Here is a 21,225-nt window from a genome sequence, read left to right on the forward strand (position 1 = left end):
ATTTGTCCTCTGGAAGACAGTCAGTTGCTGCGCAATAGCGTTTTCATATACATTTTAAAAAATTAATTGGAGATTCAATATAGGCCGATAGTTTTTTAGATTTCCGTGTCAAGGTTTGGCTTTTTCAGGAGAGGCTTTATTACTGCCACTTTTAGTGAGTTTGTCCACATCCGGAGGATAGGGAGCCGTTTATTATGTTCCACATAGGAGGGCCAAGCACAGGAAGTAGCTCTTTCAGTAGTATAGTTGGAATAGTGTCCAGTAGGTTGCTGGAAGGTTTAAAGGCCATGACTATTTTTTGTGAGATACAGGATTAAAAAAGAAGTGAAAGCCATCCTCTCTTGGGGACTAAAACACTTTATCTCCCTTGATCCTAGGTCCTGGCAGAGTTAAATAAATGTATTACTGCTGAAGTGAAGGCCATCCTCTCTTGGGGACTAAAACACTTTATCTCCCTTGATCCTAGGTCCTGGCAGAGTTAAATAAATGTATTACTGCTGAAGTGAAGGCCATCCTCTCTTGGGGACTGAAACACTTTATCTCCCTTGATCCTAGGTCCTGGCAGAGTTAAATAAATGTATTACTGCTGAAGTGAAGGCCATCCTCTCTTGGGGACTAAAACACTTTATCTCCCTTGATCCTAGGTCCTGGCAGAGTTAAATAAATGTATTACTGCTGAAGTGAAGGCCATCCTCTCTTGGGGACTAAAACACTTTATCTCCCTTTATCCTAGGTCCTGGCAGAGTTAAATAAATGTATTACTGCTGAAGTGAAGGCCATCCTCTCTTGGGGACTGAAACACTTTATCTCCCTTGATCCTAGGTCCTGGCAGAGTTAAATAAATGTATTACTGCTGAAGTGAAGGCCATCCTCTCTTGGGGACTAAAACACTTTATCTCCCTTGATCCTAGGTCCTGGCAGAGTTAAATAAATGTATTACTGCTGAAGTGAAGGCCATCCTCTCTTGGGGAATAAAACACTTTATCTCCCTTGATCCTAGGTCCTGGCAGAGTTAAATAAATGTATTACTGCTGAAGTGAAGGCCATCCTCTCTTGGGGAATAAAACACTTTATCTCCCTTGATCCTAGGTCCTGGCAGAGTTAAATAAATGTATTACTGCTGAAGTGAAGGCCATCCTCTCTTGGGGAATAAAACACTTTATCTCTCTTGATCCTAGGTCCTGGCAGAGTTAAATAAATGTATTACTGCTGAAGTGAAGGCCATCCTCTCTTGGGGAATGCTGCTTTTTAATTAGCTTTGCAACAGTATCAAAAATACATTTTGGATCATTTTTATTCTCCTCAATTAGGTTGAAAAGTAGGCAGATCAAGCAGTAGTGAGGGCTCTTCGATATTGCACGGTACAGTCTTTCCAAGCTAGTCAGAAGACTTTCAGTTTGGTGGAGCGCAATTCTTTGCTTCAGGGCTTGGGTATTTTCTGTATACCAGGGAGCTAATGTCTTGTGACAAATGTTTTTTTTTGTTTTTAGAGGTGCAAATGATACATTTAGATTCTCTGTTAGGTGGTTAACAGATTTTTGTACTCCGACGTCCTTGGGTAGGCAGAGGGAGTCTGCAAGGGCATCTAGGAATCTGAGAATTTATTGCGCAGCATTTGATGATCCTTGGTTGGGATCTGAGCAGATTATTTGTTGCGATTGCAAACATAATAAAATGCTGGTCCGATAGTCCAGGATTATGAGAAAAAACATTTAGAGCTACAATATTTATTCCACGGGACAACACTAGATCCAGAGAATGACTGTGGCAATGCGTAGGTCCGAAGACATGTTGGACAAAACCCATTGAGTCGATAATGGCTCTGAAAGACTTTTGGAATGGGTCTGTGAACTTTTCCATGTGAATACTGAAGTCACCAAAAATGTGAATATTCTCTGCCATGACTACAAGGTCCGATAGGAATTCAGGGAACTCAATGAGGAACGCTGTAAACGGCCCAGGAGACCTGTAAACTGTAGCTGCATACGGTGCATTCGGAAAGTATTCAGACCTCTTGACTTTCCACATTTTGTTGAAGCACCTTTAGCAGCGATTACAGCCTCGAGTCTTATTGGATATGACGCTACAAGCTTGGCACACCTGTATTTGGGGAATTTCTCCCAATCTTCTCTGCAGATCCTCTCAAGCTCTGTCAGGGTGGATGGGGTGTGTTGCTGCACAGCTATTTTCAGATCGGGTTCAAGTCCGGGCTCTGGCTGGGCCACTCAAGGACATTCAGAGACTTGTCCCGAAGGCACTCCCGCAGCCACTCCTGCGTTGTCTTGGCTGTGTGCTTAGGATTGTTGTCCTCTTGTAAGGTTAACCTTGGCTCCAGTCTGAGGTCCTGAGCACTCTGGAGCAGGTTTTCATCAAGGATCTCTCTGTACTTTGCTCCGTTCATGTTTCCCTCGATCCACTAGTCTCCTTCTGGAAGGTTATCCCATCTCCACAGAGGAACTCTGGAGCTCTGTCAGAGTGACTATCGGGTTCTTGGTCACCTCCCTGACCAAGGCCCTTCTCCCCCAATTGCTCAATTTGGCCGGGCAGCCAGCTCTAGGAAGAGCCTTAGTGGTTCTAAACTTCTTCCATTTAAGAATGATGGAAGCCACTGTGTCCTTGGGGACCTTCAATGCTGCATAAATGTTTGGGTAACCTTCTCCAGATCTGTGCCTCGACACAATACTGTCTCGGAGCTCTACGGACAATTCCTTCGAACTCAAGGCTTGGTTTTTGCTCTGACATGCACTGTCAACTGTGAGACCTTATATAGGCAAGGGTTTGCCTTTTCAACTCATGTCCAATCAATTCAATTTACCACAGGTAGACTCTAATCAAGTTGTAGAAACATCTCAAGGATGATCAATGGAAACAGGATGCAATTTCAAGTCTCATAGCTCAATTGGGTCTGCATACTTATGTAAATAAGGTATTTCTGTTTTTTGTTTTTTATAAATTTGCAACAACTTCTAAGAACCTGTTTCCGCTTTGTCATTATGGTGTATTGTGTGTAGATTGATAAGGATTTTTTTTATTCAATACATTTTAGAATAAGGATGTAACAGAATGTGCACTGTAGATTTCATGTGTAGAAGCTCAAAAGACAAAAACGCGGGGGGGGGGGGGGTATATGGTACTAGTGTAACCAGGAGGAGAGGTCTCATTTAACACAGTAAATGAATCAGGCTTGAGCCATGTTTTAGCCAGACCAATCACATCAAGATTATGATCAGTGGTTAGTTCATTGAGTATGACTGTCTTGGAAGTGATGGATCTAACATTACGTAATCCTATTTTGAGATGTGAGATATTATCACAATCTCTTTCAATAATAACAGGAATGGAGGAGGTCTTTATTCCAGTGAGATTGCTAAAGCGAACAACGCCATGTTTAGTTTTGCCTGACCTAGATCGAGGCACAGACACGGTCTCAATGGGGAAAGCTGAGCTCACTACACTGACTGTGCTAGTGGCAGACTCCACTAAGCTGGCAGACTGGCTAAAAGCTTGCTGCCTGACCTGCAACCCTATCTCATTGTGGCGCTAGAGGAGTTAAAGCCCTGTCTATGTTGATAGATAAGATGAGAGCACCCCTCCAGCTTGGATGGAGTCCGTCACTCCTCAGCAGGCCAGCCTTGGTACTGTTTGTGGGACAGTCCCAGAAAGAGGGCCAGTTATCTACAAATTTTATGTTTTGTAAGGGGCAGAAAACAGTTTTCAATCAGCATTTGAGTTGTGCGAGTCTGCTGGAGAGCTCATCACTCCCTCTAACTGGGAGGGGGCCAGAGACAATTACTCGATGCCAACACATCTTTCTTGTTAAGTTACACGCTGAAGTTATGTTGCGCTTGGTGACTTATGACTGTTTCATCCTAACATTGTTGGTGCAGACGTGGATAACAATGTCCCTATACCATCTACACTAGCCAGTTTTAGCCTAAGCCAGCACAATCTTTAGATTACTCTTTACGTCGGTAGCCCTGCCCTCTGGTAAACAATGTATGATCATTGGATGATTATTTTTAAGTCTAATATTGAGGGTAATGGAGTCGCCAATGACTAACGTTTTTAATTTGTCAGAGCTAATGGTGGGAGTCTTCGGCAGCTCAGACCTCATAACGGTTGGAGGTGAGACCTGAGAAAGCTCGGGCTCTGACTCCGACTAGTTGCTTAGTGAGGAAAACCGGTTGACAGTTTCTATCTGCTGAATTAGCGACACCGATTGAGCATGCCAAAAGCATTTCTTTCCAGAAGTTATGAGAAAATTGTCCGGCTGCGGGGACTGTGTAGGGGCTTTAACACTACCTGTATTCCCGATGGCACAGACACTGTATCATCCTTTCCTACATTTAAATAGCCTTTGCCTAAAGATTGCGTCTGAAGCTGAGCTTGCAACTTGGCTATCCTCATCTTAAGGTGATAGTTCTTCTGTATGTTAAGAGTACAGCTACTGCAATGAGAAGGCATTATGTTACTTAGCTTTCTTTTTTATGGCCAGAAGAGGTCCTGCAGATCTATGTCCAGATAAAGCGTCCAGGGTGAAAAGTTTAATTTAAATAGTTGTGTGAGGACAAAACTAAGACCTTAGTAAACTTGTTAAATACAGAGTTTGATTAAATAGTTATTAAGAGTAAAATATACAAACATTGTCAATGTGTGTAGGCATTGGCAGACGTTGCATTTGGATGATGTGTTTTATGCATATTAAAGTAATATTATTAAACAAGCGTTGATTGAGAAATTATGACGTCATTTTCTTTTTTTGCCCTCCGGCACCTAAAAAAACAGCACTACACCGATGAGTATAATAGGTTAAATCTCAATGGTTCTGTATCTAGACATCTGTCACGTTCGTCGTAAGGATGGGACCAAGGCGCAGCGGGAATGTGTAAACTCCTCTTCTTTATTCAGATGAAAACCAAAATAAACACTTAATACAAAACAACGACGAAAAACAGTCCTGTGAGGCACACAGCTACACATGGAACAACTACCCACCAAAACCCATGAAAAAACACCCCTACTAAATAGGACCTTCAATTAGAGGCAACGAGGAACAGCTGCCTCCAATTGAAGGTCAACCCAATAAACTAAACATAGAAATAGAAAAACTAGAACGAACGTAGAAATATACTAACATAGAACATTAACCAAAAAAACCCGAAACACATAAAACGAACACCCCCTGCCACATCCTGACCAAACTACAATAACAAATAACCCCTTTTACTGGTCAGGACGTGACAACATCTTTGTTCAGACTTTTGATTACTTTGTTTAAAGGCTGAATGGGTTACCTGCCTCTCTGCTAGACATAATACATTCCTATGTAATTTTACCTAAAGCAACATGTACAAGACAGGTTTCCCAGCCATGAAAACATTACAAAAAATAGTAATTTGGCATGCCTTTTCACCACTTTTCTACAAAAAGTTTAAAGTATGTGTATATATGGCATTTCTGGGCCATTTTATTGTGTTTCCAGACATTTTAAGATTACATTTTTTTACATTTTCTGTTCAAACATTTTAAGCCATCATTGGGCTGTATGTAGCAATTATTTATGAAGAAATGGCCAAGTGAATCTAGTTCAATATGGCCCATATGCCAGGTTGGTGCCCATATTATAAATTGCTGCCCAAAATACTTCTTTAGACATGCCCCAACTGTTTATGAAATTTGGTTGCTCTATCACAAAGTCCACTAGTTTTTCCTGTAGCCATTGGACTATGGTCAAAATTGCCTCAATATGACCCCCATTAAGGTCTTAAGGGTATTTTTTTGTGCTCAGAATTATTGTCTATATTATCTGTGGGGTTTAGTTAGTGGGTAGATAACGTTACAAAAAAAATGGTATATTGTTTGGAATGATTTTACTCTATTTTCTTCTAACAGGAAATCCAGATGGCCTCCAATCTTTAAAATGTTCCTTAAGGTATCTAGTATTAGTGTACCAAGTTTGATACTTTTATCATAAAGTGGAACGATCTCAGTATATTTGGTTCTTATTTCCTGAACCTGCCAACAGATGTCATTAGAGGCACAGAGAAAGTAGCTTAGTCAAAGATATAGTACAGAATGGTTTTTATACTGAACAAAAATATAAACGCAACATGTAGTGTTGCTACCATGTTTCTTATCCCAGAAATGTTCCATATGCACAAAAAGCTTATTTCTCTCAAATGTTGTGCACAAATTTGTTTACACCACTCCTTTGCCAATATAATCCATCCACCTGACAGGTGTGGCATATCAAGAAGCTGCTTAAACAACAATCATTACACAGGTGCACCTTGTGCTGGGGACAATAAAAGGCCACTCTAAAATATGCAGTTTTGTCACACAGCACAATGCCTCAGATGGCATGCTGACTGCAGGAATGTCCACCAGAGCTGTTGCCAGAGAATTGAATGTTCATTTCTCTACCAAAGCTGCCTCCAATGTCGTTTTAGAGAATTTGTCAGTGTCCAATCGACCTCACAACCGCAGACCGCGTGTAACCATGCCAGCCCAGGACCTCTCCATCCGGCTTCTTCACCTGCGGGATCGTCTGAAACCAGCCGTCTGAAAACAGCTGATGAAACAACCAAAGAATTTCTGCAGAAACTGTCTCAGGGAAGCTCATCTGCGTGCTTGTCGTCCTCACCAGGGTCTTGACCGGACTGCAGTTTCAACTGTATCGGGATGGCAGACAGTGTCTATGGCGTGGTGTGGGCAAGCGGTTTGCTAATGTCAACAGAGTGCCCCATGGTGGTGGTGGGGTTATGGTATGGGCAGGCATAGGCTACAGACAATGAACATAATTACAGTTTTCCGATGGCAATTTGAATGCACAGAGATGCTTTGACGAGATCCTGAGGCCCATTGTCGTGCCATTCGTCCGCTGCCATCACTTCGTTTCAGCATGATAATGCACGGCCCCATGTCGCAAGGATCTGTACACAATTCCTGGAGGCTGAAAATGTCCCAGTTCTTCAATGGCATGCATACTCACCAGACATGTCACCCATTGAGCATGTTTGGGATGCTCTGGACCGACTGCGTGTTTCAGTTCCCATCAATATCCAGCAACTTTGCACATTGAAGAGGAGTGGGACAACATTCACAGGATTTATTTCAATTTACTTTTTTCCTTATATGAACTGGAACTCAGTAAAATCTTTGAAATTGTTGCACGTTGCGTTTATATTTTTGTTCAGCAAAGTATATCTGGCTTGGTCCTCATCCTTTCAATTGTTGTATCCCACAACCATTCCACAACATATCTGTAGCCATAAACAATATTCATATACACTTTTACAATAATTACTCACAATCATAATTAATTGTGACATTCCATGATGCTTAGTTATATTAGCACAGGTTTTCTTTATTTCAATATCAACATATGGGCAAAGACTAATCCATACACAGCCATCATCACTAACACATAGACAATACAAAATAAATATACACCAACATCTCCATTCACTTTGTTCTTCATTATCAAATAAATATTAAATACGTACACATTTCTCCCAGTTCATTGCAAGGTGTCTCAAAATACTTTATGGAATAAAATAAATAATATAAACAAAAGAAAAATCTTTAAAAAATTATCAAAACTTGTCGGTTATAAAATATTTGCACTTAAAAAAGATCCCAGTATTTCAAATAAATAATAAGATATATAAAACAATTTATAGTTGATATTTTAAAATATTTCCTATTTTTCAACAATGCAGAGGAAAACTCCTCTCAATCGCTGTTTAAAAATGTCTTCAGTATCATTTTGTTTTGTAAAAATAAATAAATAGGTCAATAAATAAATGCTGAATAAATAAGCTAAATTAACACAACATGAATAAATAATACATTAAACAGACATTTTTAAGACTCAAATTCATACACAACAATAGTAATGAAACTAAAAACTATACGCTGGAAGTGCAACATCTACGCTCATAAATACTATCAACATTACTCAATGGGGTTGGAATACATGTACACTATTTAGGAGAGTATTGGAGCCAGCATACTGCATTCTTAGTCCGTTCTGAACCATTAAAGTGGCTTTTTTATTATACCCCTCAAAGCGTTCCTAAACACCCACACCAACACAGTTTTACTCCAATGCACTCAAGAACACTCAAGACATAATTGAAACTGCCGTACTCATCCATACACAAGTGTGTCCATTGATCCTGATAACCTTCATGCAAACAGGGAGGGTGAGCAATGTGAAATGGACACATTTTCTCCAAAACAAATACAAGAAAAATCAGGTCTACAGTATATTCCAAAAGTATTTATAGTTGTTGGGTTTTGTACAGTTGTTGGGTTTTGTAGTCCCACACACCATGTCACCCGGCTCTCTTGCCTCTTTTCCCTCTCTCTTTCATATGTTCCATTTAGCCTCTTCATCACCCTTTGAGAGACTATACTTCGATGCCTTTTACTGCTTGGTTGATGGACTCCAACACAGCGCGGTTTTCCGGGTTTTGGTAGCAATCTTTATTGGAGAACATATGGGTCAAGGTGTCCACGTAGGTATCGAAGTTCTGCTCCGAGATAGGTTCCTGCTGAAGTAAACACAAGTAACGCGTTAGATAAAGTGTGTGTAATTAGAAAATGCGCGTTTATGCATGTAGATGTGTAAAACTGAGGTTATGTCAACATTTTCTCTCTAAGAGAAAGTGTTTGTGTGTATTTGTATGCGTGTGCATGCTCTGAGTGATCCATCCATGTGTGTAACTCACCATGTGTGGCAGCCGGATGTTGGACAAGCTGCGGATCAGAGCTTGGCTCAGGCCAGACAGCTCCATGTACAGGGCATCGTTTCTCTCCTCGATCTGCTTGTTCTCCTCCTCCATACTCTTCAGGTTATTCTCCATGGATGAGATCTGGAGCAGAGAACCACAAACCAATCAACCACGGTTCTTCAGTTAGCCACAAATAAGTCAGTAACGGCCACAAACTCTCTATACAATCATTGTTTTTATTTCTAATTGAATTAGGAACGTCAAGACAGTATTTAGTGGTTATTGTTAACAAGTGGCAGACTAACCTGTGTGTGCAGGTTCATCATATCATCCTCCATCTCTGAATTGGACTCGCTGAGTTCCCTGATCTCATTGTTCAGTTGCTTGATATCTTCATCATTATCCAGAACTGAATAATATAATTAATAGCAAACCAGTTAGAAACAATAAAACAACTAGCAACAGTCAAACATAATTAAAGATCATCCAGTTTTACTGGATAAGACTTGGCCCACTTTTCATGTTGGGACAAATCCTAACTTCCACTTAAGTGGAATTTTCACTTAGTCTCCAATTGGCATCAATGGAAATTTGAATTAAATGGAAATTAGGATTTATGACGTTATGCACAAACTGTCAGATAAATTATTATTATTGAAAACACTACATATAATGTATACCGGAGTAAAATCGAATGTGTATGTGTGTACACAACATGACCAAAAGTATGTGGACACCTGCTCGTCGAACATCTCATTCCAAAATCATGGGCATTAATATGGAGTTGGTCCCCCCTTTGCTGCTATAACATCCTTAACTCTTCTGGGAAGGCTTTCCACTAGATGTTGGAACATTGCTGTGGGGACTTACTTCCATTCAGCCACAAGAGCACTAGCTCGCAATCGGAGTTCCAATTCATCTCAAAGGTGTTCGATGGAGTTGAGGTCAGGGCACTGCAGGCCAGTCAAGTTCTTCCACACCGATCTCGACAAACCATTTCTGAATTGACCTTGCTTTGTGCACGGGGACATTGTCATGCTGAAACAGGAAAGGGCCTTCCCCAAACTGTTGCCAAAAAGTTGGAAGCACAGAATTGTCTAGAATGTCATTCTATGCTGTAGCGTTAAGATTTCCTTTCACTGGAACTAAGGGGCCCGAACCATGAAAAACAACCCCAGACCATTATTCCTCCACAAAACTTTACAGTTGGCACTATGCATTGGGGCAGGTAGCGTTTTCCTGGCATCCGCCAAACCCAGATTCGTCCATCGGACTGCCAGATGGTGAAGCGTGATACATCACTCCAGAGAATGTGTTTCCAATGGTGATGTGGCTGCTCGGCCATGGAAACCCATTTCATGAAGCTCCCGACGAACAGTTCTTATGCTGACGTTGCTTCCAGAGGCAGTTTGGAACTCGATAGTGAGTCAAAGACAATTTTTACGCGCTGTGTGCTTCAGCGCTTGGAGGTTCCGTTCTGTGAGCTTGTGTGGCCTTCCACTTCGCAGCTGAGCCATTGTTGCTCCTAGACATTTCCACTTCACAATAACGCACTTACACTTGACCGGGGCAGTGTAAGTACTTAAGAAGGAAAGAAATTGCACAAATTAACAAGGCACACCTGTTAATTGAAATTTATTCCAGGTGACTACCTCCATGAAGCTGGTTGAGAGAATGCCAAGAGTGTGCAAAGCTGTCATCAAAGCAAAGGATGGCTACTTTGAAAAATGTCAAATATAAAATACGTTTTGATTTGTTTAACACTTTTTTGGTTACTACATGATTCCATATGTGTTATTTTATAGTTTTGATGTCGTCACTATTATACTACAATGTAGCAAATAGTAAAAGTCAGTTATGAACAAATTCTTATTTACAATGATGGCCTAGGAACAGTGGGTTAACTGCCTTGTTCAGGGGCAGAATGAGAGATTTTTACCTTATCAGCTCGGTGATTTGATCCACCAACCTTTTGGTTACTGGCCCAACGCTCTAACCACTAGGCTATCTGCCATCCCCTGAATGAGCAGACTGGTACGGTGTATATATATACACACGCACACACGCACACACCTGACAGAGATATACAGTTGAAGTCGGAAGTTTACATACACCTTAGCCAAATACATTTAAACTCAGTTTTTCACAATTCCTGACATTTAATCCTAGTAAATACTCCCTGTCTTAGGTCAGTTAGGATGACCACTTTATTTTAAGAATGTGAAATGTCAGAATAATAGTAGAGAGAATGATTAATTTCAGCTTTTATTTCTTTCATCACATTCCCAGTGGGTCAGAAGTTTACATGCACTCAATTATTATTTGGTAGCATTGCCTTTAAATTGTTTAACTTGGGTCAAAGGTTTCGGGTTGCCTTCCACAAGCTTCCCACAATAAGTTGGGTGAATTTTGGCCCATTCCTCCTGACAGAGCTGGTGTAACTGAGTCAGGTTTGTAGGCCTCCTTGCTCGCACACGCTTTTTCAGTTCTGCCCACAAATTTTCAATAGGATTGAGGACAGGGCTTTATGATGGCCACTCCAATACCTTGACTTTGTTGTCCTTAAGCCATTTTGCCACAACTTTGGAAGTATGTTTGGGGTCATTGTCCATTTGGAAGACTCATTTGCGACCAAGCTTTAACTTCCTGACTGATGTCTTCAGATGTTGCTTCAATATATCCACATAATTTTCCTCCCTCATGATGCCATCTATTTTGTGAAGTGCACCAGTCCCTTCTGCAGCAAAGCACCCCCACAACATGATGCTGCCACCCCGTGCTTCACGGCTGGGATGGTGTTCTTCGGCTTGCAAGCATCCCCCTTTTCCCTCCAAACATAACAATGGTCATTATGGCCAAACAGGTCTATTTTTGTTTCATCAGACCAGAGGACATTTCTCCAAAAAGTAAGATATTTGTTCCCATGTGCAGTTGCAAACCGTAGTCTGGCTTTTTTGTTTATACTTGCTTACTATTTTTTGTACAGACGAACGCGGTACCTTCAGGCGTTTGGAAATTGCTCCCAAGGATGAACCAGACTTGTGGAGGTCTACAATTCTTTTTCTGAGGTCTTGGCTGATTTCTTTTGATTTTCCCATGATGTCAAGCAAAGAGGCACTGTGTTTGAAGGTAGGCCTTGAAATACATCCACAGGTACACCTCCAATTGACTCAAATGATGTCAATTAGCCTATCAGAAGCTTCTAAAGCCATTACAACATTTTCTGGAATTTTCCAAGCTGTTTAAAGGCACAGTCAACTTAGTGTATGTAAACTTCTGACCCACTGGAATTGTGATACAGTTGTAAGTGAAATAATCTGTCTGTAAACAATTTTTGGAAAAATGACTTGTGTCATGCACAAAGTAGATGTCCTAACCGACTTGCCCAAACTATAGTTTGTTAATTGGTTGAAAGACGAGTTTTAATGACTCCAACCTAAGTGTATGTAAACTTCCGACTTCAACTGTAAATATCTTTATATAAATATCTTTGTCAGGTAAATGCTGTATATAAAAGTATTTATGTAGTATGTAAAATGTAATATGTAAAATGTAACAAAAAATCTGTATAAACAAAAAAAGCAATTTTTGTCCTCGAAAGAAGATGGGTTGATTTTTTTTAATATAGATTTTTTTACTGTCAGATGAAGCTTTTAAGTTATGTCCAGACTTACCATCGCTGGCCCTGAACTTTGCTGTAATGTACTCGTCTCCAGGAAACCTGCTTCTCTTCTTATTAGCGGAGGCTCTGGGACAACCAGAGAGACTGTGAACAACAGAAGAGGAAAAGATAAATGAGGTTGGTGATGGAGCGCTGCTAGAATAGGGCCAATGTGACTAACTACTAGTTAGTTTATTTTATTTGAATATGCTATCAGTTCTCTTTACACAATATGTTTTGCCATGCTTTAAAAACCTGTCTAGATAAAATCGGCCTAGAGCTGTCCGAATGATCAAACTGAGCACCCGGGCAAGAAGAACCTTGGTCAGGGAGGTGACCAAGAACCCAGTGACCACTCTGACAGAACTACAGAGTTCCTTGGCTGAGATGGGAGAACCTGCCAGAAGGACAGCAGTCTCTACAGTACTTTACCAGTCTGGGCTTTATGGGAAAGTGGCCAAACAGAAGCCACTCCTGAGAAAAATGCTCATGACCACACGCCTGGAGTTTGCAAAAAGACACGTGAAAGACTGAAAGCACAAGGCAAAAGATGATGTAATAGAACTCTTTGGCCTGAATGCGAAGCGCTATATCTGGAAAAAAACAGGCACAGCTCATCATCTGTCTAACACCATCCCTACTGTGAAGCATGGTGGTGACATCATGCTATGGGGATGCTTTTCAGTGGCAGGGACTGGGAGACTGGTAAGGATAAAATAAACAATGAATGGAGCCAAATACAGGCAAATGCTTGATGAGAACCTGTTTCAGAGTGCAAACGATTTACGACTGGGGGCAAAGATGTACATTCCAACAGGACAATGACCCCAAGTATACAGCCAAAGCAACGCTGGAATGGCTTCAGAACAAGAATATGTAGGTTCTTGAATGGCCCAGCCAAAGCCCAGACTTGAATCTCATTGAAAATCAGTGGAAAGACTTGAATATTGCTGTTCACCACCACTCCCCATATATTTTAACAGAGGTTGAGAAAATTTGCATGGAAGAATGGGAGAAAATCCCCAAATCCAGATGTGCAAAGCTGATACAGACATACCCAGGTCAAGGGGTATGAATACTTTCTGAAGGCACTGTAGGTTACTAATATTTAATGTTTAGGCCCAGCTGTTTGTATTGTGTTTGTAAGAACACAAACAAAAACCTTTATTTGAATTTGATTGAGCGTAATACCTGCGGTGTGTGAGGAAGCTGCCATTGGCGTGTCCTGATCCATCACAGCCGGGGGTGGGACAGGTGGGTCCCTCAGTCTTAAAGGCCTTCCAGGAGAAAGGAGAGCCATTGAGGAGCCCCTCCTTCTGACGCCGCGCTGCCAGGGGGCAACCGTAGGCACTGCGGTGGGTGGCATACTTCCCACTGATGTGGCCCAGGCTGTCACAGCCGGGCACCGGGCATCTACTAATGGAGGGGGGGGAAGCCAGGGTCGACAATGAAGGAGAGGAGAAAGGAGAGCGAGAGAGAGAGAGGAAAGCAATCAGTATTTCGTTTGAGAGCTAGTGGGCCAAATAAAGGGCAATCCATTTTGTGGATCGTAAAGAAAAGAAAACAAATGGTTTGTCGTGGACCAACCTTAAAAGCTCAGAGTCTTCCTTGTCGTCCTTGGTGGGTGTTGTCTTGACAGCACCTTTCTTTGCACGAGGGCATCCAGACAAACTGACAGAGACATAGAGAGGAAAATAAGGATTCAAATACAGTCCTTTTTAGACTATCTTGCAGTAGGATTGTCTAGGATGAAATAAAAATAGAAACAAAAGCAATAAACTATCTGTGTGTACCTTCTATGGGAGGCGTAGTTTCCAGTGATGTGACCTGATCCATCGCATCCAGGGGTCGGACACCTGGGGGTCAACCAGACAGAGGTCAGCACAAGTCATGTGAGCATAGCATTGCAAATGTAAAGAACATATGAAAGCGTTTCTCATAAAAGTAGCTAACACTCTTTCTCTATAGGATAGCAATTTGTTTGATACAGGAGATCGCAGCAGAGGAAGACGCATCCCTGCACATTGTGGTGACAATACAAAGATCAGCAGGGTTCAGTCATGTCAGTATAAAGTAGGGTTAGAACAGGGATAGGGATCTCTGGTCCAGGAGGGCCACAGTGTGTGCAGGCTTTTATTTCAGCCCAGCACTAACACACCTAATTCAAATCCTTGACTAATCATGATCTTCAAGTCAGACAACAGTTAGGTTTGTAGATGTGTTGGAGCTGAACTGGAACTAATGCCTGCACACACATGCAGCACTCCATGAGCAGAGTTACCCCTGGGTTGGAAGGAAGGAAGGATGGAAGGGGGAATACAAGCACAGACATACTTAAGTTCAGCAGAGTGGGCAGCCATTAGGGTCCGAAGAGACTTATCAGCAAGAGGACAGCCTGACAGACTGGAAGAAATGGAAAATATAGAGAGAGAAAGAGGCGGAGAGAGAGAGAGGGAAGGAGAGTGATGGAGAGGATATTGTGAAGTCATTTAATAAGGGGCAGAATAAAGGAAAGGGCTCGATCCCAATCATAACAATGAATATTGTTTACGGGATTCATCGTAGCACAGGATAAGAGAGCAATAGAGTATAGTCATTATTGAAAGTTCTGGATTTGTAATGCAGATGTGTAGATTAGTTGACATTCAGAATCAGTGCCTGAAAAACACTATAAATGCAGTTGTATGTAGTTGTAAGACGGAAAATGTGAAACAGCGCTACCGACTGCATTGGTTCAAATGCAGGGGAGTGGGGCTGTGTCATACCTCCGATGAGAAGCGTAGTTTCCAGTGATGTGCCCACTGCCATCACAACCTGGGGTGGGACATCTGGAGATAATTGGAAATTAATTAATTAATTGAAAACAGCGTGAGGGTGGATGGCAGTACTACTTTGAACTATGTCCTTTATAATAGTTATGTGTCAGCCTTGAGATTAGAGTACTCCATAGATAGAAATTTTAAGATTAAAATTGGGATGCTTTTTCTCTTATAATGTTGTTATGAATGCTGGACTGGAGATATTTTAGAGCACACTTACAGTAGAACCTCTTTCTTGCAGTCTTTGGGCGAGAACTGGACCTTGAAGCTGGACGTGGTGACCTCGCCTGGGTACTTCCTGTCCTCCATGCTCTCCTGAGCGATGTCATCATCCTCTGCATCAGAGGAGGTGTAGGAGTGGGCCACAAAGTCCATCTGAAGGAAGGTCAAACAAACACAGGTAAGGATGGAGAGAGATTATAGCTTGTCATTTCATCCATCCCTGATTCATTACCAGGATGTTCCATTGAGACAAAAAGGCAATTTTACAAAGATTGCAGCTCCAGCATAAAAGAATCATGCAATCAGAACATAGTCACACAAGTCTCGCCTCACCATATTTCCAATTCTGGTTCATCATTGGAAGCTGGGGCTAGAACACACACCACCCACTGGGTACACCACATCATTTGAACGTGGAGAATTAGGTAATAGTTGGTAGATATGTTGATCAATGTGATTCCAACATATTTTCACCCACTCAAAAAGACAGCCACAAGTTTGTTGAATTCCCAATGTGTTATCACTATGCTTTCAACCATCTAAAAGCACAACAAAATTCTAATGGAAAATCAATGTCAAATTTTTTCTAAAGTTGTGACCTACTGTAAATATGCTATCACTGCGCTTTCAATAATTTAAAAGCACACCAAAGTTCAAATGGGAGTAGAATGTTAGATATTGTGTTGATTTAAACAACAACGTGTTACCACTGTGCATCATCTAATAGCACAACTAAATGACCTGGATTGTAGTTAGTTGACATTACATTAAAGTACATGGTGCAAGTGATCAATGCCTTTTGAGATTCTGTGCAGATTATTATAGCAATTGTGAAGATTTCCACAGACCTGCAACCCTGAACATGCACACTTTCTATGATTACATAATAAGTAATTTATTGTTACAGTAAGCTGAAAATGTGGCTATGGACGTTACACATTTTAAGGTTGAATAAATACTGTTACATTAGTTTGTAAGATAGCCCATTAGGCTATTTACTGTCTTACAAAAGTAATATTGAATTGTGTTTGGTTGACAACGCACCCAAATATCAACTTTTGAAGCAGATGTATCTTCTGCTTGGATACAGTGCATTCAGAAAGTATTCATACCCCTTGACTTTTTCCACATTATAGCCTTATTCTAAAATGGATTCAATTATTTTTTTCCCTCATCAATCTACACATAATACCCCATAATGACAAAGCAAAAACAGGTTTTTAGAAATGTTTGCAAATGTATTAAAAATACAAATCATAAATACCCTTTTCACATAAGTATTCAGACCCTTTGCTATGAGACTCGAAATTGAGCTCAGGTGCATCCTATTTCCATTGATCATCCTTGAGATGTATCTACAACTTGATTGTGGTCTACCTGTGGTAAATTCAATTGATTGGACATGATTTGGAAAGGCACACAACTGTCTATACATTCCAACAACTGTCTATCAGAGTTCCTCTGTAAAGATGTGAGAACCTTCCAGAAGGACAACCATCTCTGATTGGTGGTGGACATGACGGAAGCCACTCCTCAGTAAAAAGCACAGGACAGCCCGCTTGGAGTTTGCCAAAAGGCACCTAAAGGACTCTCAGACCATGAGAAACAAGATTCTCTGATCTGATGAAACCAAGATTGGCTTGAATGCCAAACGTCACGTCTGGAGGAAACCTGGCACCATCCCTACAGTGAAGCATGGTGGAGGCAGCATCATGCTGTGGGGATGTTTTTCAGCGGCAGGGACTGGGAGACTAGTCAAGATCAAGGGAAAGATGAACGGAGCAAAGTACAGAGAGATACTTAATGAAAACCAGCTCCAGAGTGCTCAGGACCTCAGACTGGGGCGACAGTTCACCTTCCAAAAGGACAACGACCCTAAGCACACAGCCAAGACAACGCAGGAGTGGCTTCGGGAAGTCTCTGAATGTCCTCGAGTGGCCCAGTCAGAGCCCGGACTTGAACCCGATCGAACATCTCTGGAGAGACCTGAAAATAGCAGTGCAGCGACGCTCCCCATCCAACCTGACAGAGCTTGAGAGGATCAGCAGAGAAGAATGGGAGAAACTCCCCAAATACAGGTGTGCAAAGCTTGTACCGTCATACCCAAGAAGACTCAAGGTTGTAATCGCTGCCAAAGGTGCTTCAACAAAGTACTGAGTAAAGGGTCTGTTGCTCTTAAATTATTTGTTACTTTTATTTCTTATTGTTCTTTTGGCATTTTTCTTAAAACTGCATTGTTGGTTCAGGGCTTGTAAGTAAGCATTTCACTGTAAGGTCTACACCTGTTGTATTTGGCGCATGTGACAAATAAAATGTGGTTTTGATTTGGAATACGTACGTAAATGTGATATTTAATACAATTTAAAAAATTTGGAGCACAAATTCTTTTTTAACCTGTTTTTGCTTTGTCATTATGGGTATTGTGTGTAGATTGATGAGGGAAAAAATATTTAATACATTTTAGAATAAGGCTGTAAAGTAACAAAAGGTGGAATAGGTCTGAATATTTTCCCGAATCCATCTGTGCCACTGAGTCTGGCTTAATTCCAGTTTGTCTACATATTAATAATTTACATGTTGGATTCACGTCTCCATTTCAACCAAAAATCTAAGTTAAAGTATAGGACTAAATCAAATAAAACTTTAAATGGAGTTTGATTTGATTCAATCAAATTCTTTAACTTTTGTTTTTGGTTGAGAAGGAGACGTGAATCCAACATATTTATTATCAACTTGTAGATTCCATTTGAAATGAACCAAACTCTAGGCCTATATGTAGTTGAATCCTGTGCTGAATAGCTGTTGATGACTTCCCAAATACTATACAGGCCTAAATAGCATCATTGATGATGTATAATTGATAAAGTATGGTTATACTTTATTTGCTCTGTTGAACCTACACATTTGGAATGACTTTGATAATTATTCTCACGATAGCACAACACGATAGCAACAATTATTCTCACAATAGCACATTGGTACTAGTCAGTGACAAAATCTAAACTAAGCAGGATTGGGCTTTGTTAAAATCCTGGATGGGAGACTGAAAGGATGGCTGTAGATGGATCAACTCTCCAGTAGGAGGTGCTGCGATGCCTATACATGTGGATATTACGTTGAAGATCTGACGTTCTTTCAAAGGTACAACTTCAACATATTTAATACAAGGTTTGTCTATGTTGAAAATTGGTTACCATGATGACATAATCCTGTGGTTTAAAATGTTTTCCTCAAAAGCAGCATACCACCCTGCATCCTGATGCTGGCTTTCCTCTGAAGCTAAGCAGGGTTGGTCCTGGTCAGTCCCTGGATGGGAGACCAGATGCTGCTGGAAGTGGTGTTGGAGGGCCAGTAGGAGTCACTCTTTCTTCTGGTCTAAATAAAATATCCCTTTTCCCCAGGGCAGTGATTGGGGACATTGCCCTGTGTAGGGTTCCGTCTTTTGGATGGGAAGTTAAACGGGTGTCCTCTCTGTGGTCACTAAAGATCCCACGGTGCTTATTGTAAGAGTAGGGGTGTTAACCCTGGTGTACTGGCTAAATTCCCAATCTGGCCCTCACACCATCATGGTCGCCTAATCATCCCCAGCTTCCAATTGACTCATTCATCCCCCTTCCTCTCCCCTGTAACTATTCCCCAGGTCTTTGCTGTAAATGAGAATGTGTTCTCAGTCAACTTACCTTGTAAAATAAGGCAAAAAAAAAAGGTTGATTACTTTTTTCAAATCCAATGTATTTTCCCAGTTTGTTCCCAGCGGGTAACCTCTCTCAAGACTATAACATTATCATAATTCCAATGTTTTGGTGTTATTTGCGGACTTGGCGTTATGCGGTTACCTCATCTTGCTCCTCCCCCTCTTTGGGACAGTTTGGCTTGGTGAAGTCCAGAGGCCCTTCCCACTCCTCCTGCAGGTGGGCCTGGGACAAGGGAACACCTCCCGGGTGCTGCGAGGAAGAGGAGGAGGATAAAGATGGGTCTGGTGATTGCATCCCTTCCCTCTTGATGGGCTTCTTCATGCTCAGGTCCAGTGTCCCATTCTCATCCACTTCAATATCAATTTCCTGAAGGTACAAGGACTATGTTAGCGTGTGTGTGTGTGTGTGTGTGTGTGTGTGTGTGTGTGTGTGTGTGTGCGTGTGTGTGTGTGTGTGTGTGTGTGTGTGTGTGTGTGTGCACCAGTGGAGACTGCTGAGGGGAGGACAGCTCATAATAATGTCTGGAAAGGAGTAAATGGAATGGCATCAAACACATGGAAACCATGTGATTGATGCATTTGATACCATTCCACTGATTACACCCCAGCCATTACCATGAGCCCATCCTCCCCAATTAAGGTGCCACCAACCTCCTCTAGTGTGTACAGATGTAGGATCCTAATTTGATCACTATTTTGTTAATGAGACTTTTTCTGGGCTTCTCGCAGAAGCTCAGGAAAATTCCTGCAGATGAGCTTCTGATTTACATAATTTCACACAAAAGAAACACTAATACGTGGTTATATTAACAGTATTGAACTTTTCATGTAGCCTACTTTTGGCCAGCTAATAGCCTAACCACAGATCAAGAAACATTATGGACTAAACGTTCAAATCCTGTTGCTGCAGGATAATTTTGCTGTGACAATATAGGTCAAATTTAGATCCGACACCTGTATATTTATGTACATTGATGACAAAAGTTAGAAGTTCTCAAGATCAGGTTGATTCGCCAGAAAGTGCATGGTCAAGTAATGCAGTGAGTCCAATAAATACTTTCAAGAGGGAAAGACTTTGTAAAGTCAACTACCAAAAGGATAGGCTGGGCTGGGTAGCAGAGAGGCGGCCTACCTTGCCGGCTGCGTCCTGCTGTTTGGTGCTAAGGTTCTCGGGCCTTTCCCAGCAGCGCGTGGACAGGTTCAGGATGGCAGTGGCAGCCATGTGAGCAGCCTCGGCATCATGGGAGTAATCGTAGCCGCTGGAGGACGAGGAGGAGCTGCTCTTTGCATATTCTCCTGACATGCTGTGGCTTGGGGACGAGGCCTTAGGGAATGGTTTAGCTGTGGAGGAGAGAGGGTGGAAGTCCAAATGAGAATTCATCCTCCCAAGTTGAACATGCACCAAGCTACCATTACAGTTCTCCCTATAACCAACCAATTTCTCTCATGAACACTGACGTAACAAATTAAAGTTATGTTTTGGTAGTTAAGGAATGGTTTCCAACAGAAATTCAACAAATGCCAAGATCATCTTTTTTTATATAGGGGAAAGATCACTTATGAAATTAGCAGATAGAATTGGAGTCTATCAAATAACATTACTTGCATAATTTCTAATCCCCTGGTTGTTGGACTTGGTGGAAAACAAAAAAATTCTATATATACAGTGCCTTCGGAAAGTATTCAGACCCCTTGACTTTTTCCACATTTTGTTGAATTACAGCCTTATTCTAAAATGGATTAGAAAACAAAATCCTCAGTAATCTACACAAAATACCCCATGACAAAGCAAAAACAGGTTTTTTTTTTTTTGCTAATTTATATATATAAATAATAATAACAGAAATACCTTATTTACAAAAATATTGATACCCTTTGCTATGAGACTCGAAATTGAGCTCAGGTGCATCCTGTTTCCATTAATCATCCTTGAGATGTTTCTACAACTTCATTGGAGTCCACCTGTGGTAAATTAAATTGATTGGACATGATCTGGAAAGGCATATACATGTCTATATAAGGGCCCACAGTTGACAGTGCATGTCAGAGCAAAAACCAAGCCATGGGGTTGAAGGAATTGTCCGAAGAGCT

The 21,225-nt window shown here is 41.3% G+C and overlaps 1 protein-coding gene across 10 annotated transcripts in view; it reads right to left on the minus strand.

Annotated features, from left to right (window-relative positions):
- Positions 1-7,318: 7,318 nt before the first annotated feature.
- LOC115166295 (myelin transcription factor 1) overlaps positions 7,319-21,225 on the minus strand; it is a 32,184-nt gene continuing 18,277 nt past the window's right edge. For 5 of the 10 annotated variants that reach the window (XM_029720160.1, XM_029720161.1, XM_029720158.1 and 2 more), the window contains 12 exons: positions 20,267-20,475; positions 19,277-19,501; positions 15,439-15,593; positions 15,165-15,227; positions 14,734-14,802; positions 14,193-14,255; positions 13,987-14,070; positions 13,591-13,815; positions 12,413-12,504; positions 9,044-9,147; positions 8,736-8,879; positions 7,319-8,558 (listed from right to left, as the gene is read on the minus strand). In XM_029720160.1, the coding sequence (XP_029576020.1) occupies positions 8,415-8,558; positions 8,736-8,879; positions 9,044-9,147; positions 12,413-12,504; positions 13,591-13,815; positions 13,987-14,070; positions 14,193-14,255; positions 14,734-14,802; positions 15,165-15,227; positions 15,439-15,593; positions 19,277-19,501; positions 20,267-20,475 (1,577 nt within the window). In that variant the 3' untranslated portion in view covers positions 7,319-8,414. The remainder of the gene's footprint in view (positions 8,559-8,735; positions 8,880-9,043; positions 9,148-12,412; positions 12,505-13,590; positions 13,816-13,986; positions 14,071-14,192; positions 14,256-14,733; positions 14,803-15,164; positions 15,228-15,438; positions 15,594-19,276; positions 19,502-20,266; positions 20,476-21,225) is intronic. The other 5 variants (XM_029720159.1, XM_029720164.1, XM_029720167.1 and 2 more) reach the window with 5 other exon arrangements.

Source organism: Salmo trutta, chromosome 28 (genome assembly GCF_901001165.1).
Source record: "Salmo trutta chromosome 28, fSalTru1.1, whole genome shotgun sequence".
Lineage (NCBI taxonomy): Eukaryota > Metazoa > Chordata > Actinopteri > Salmoniformes > Salmonidae > Salmo > Salmo trutta.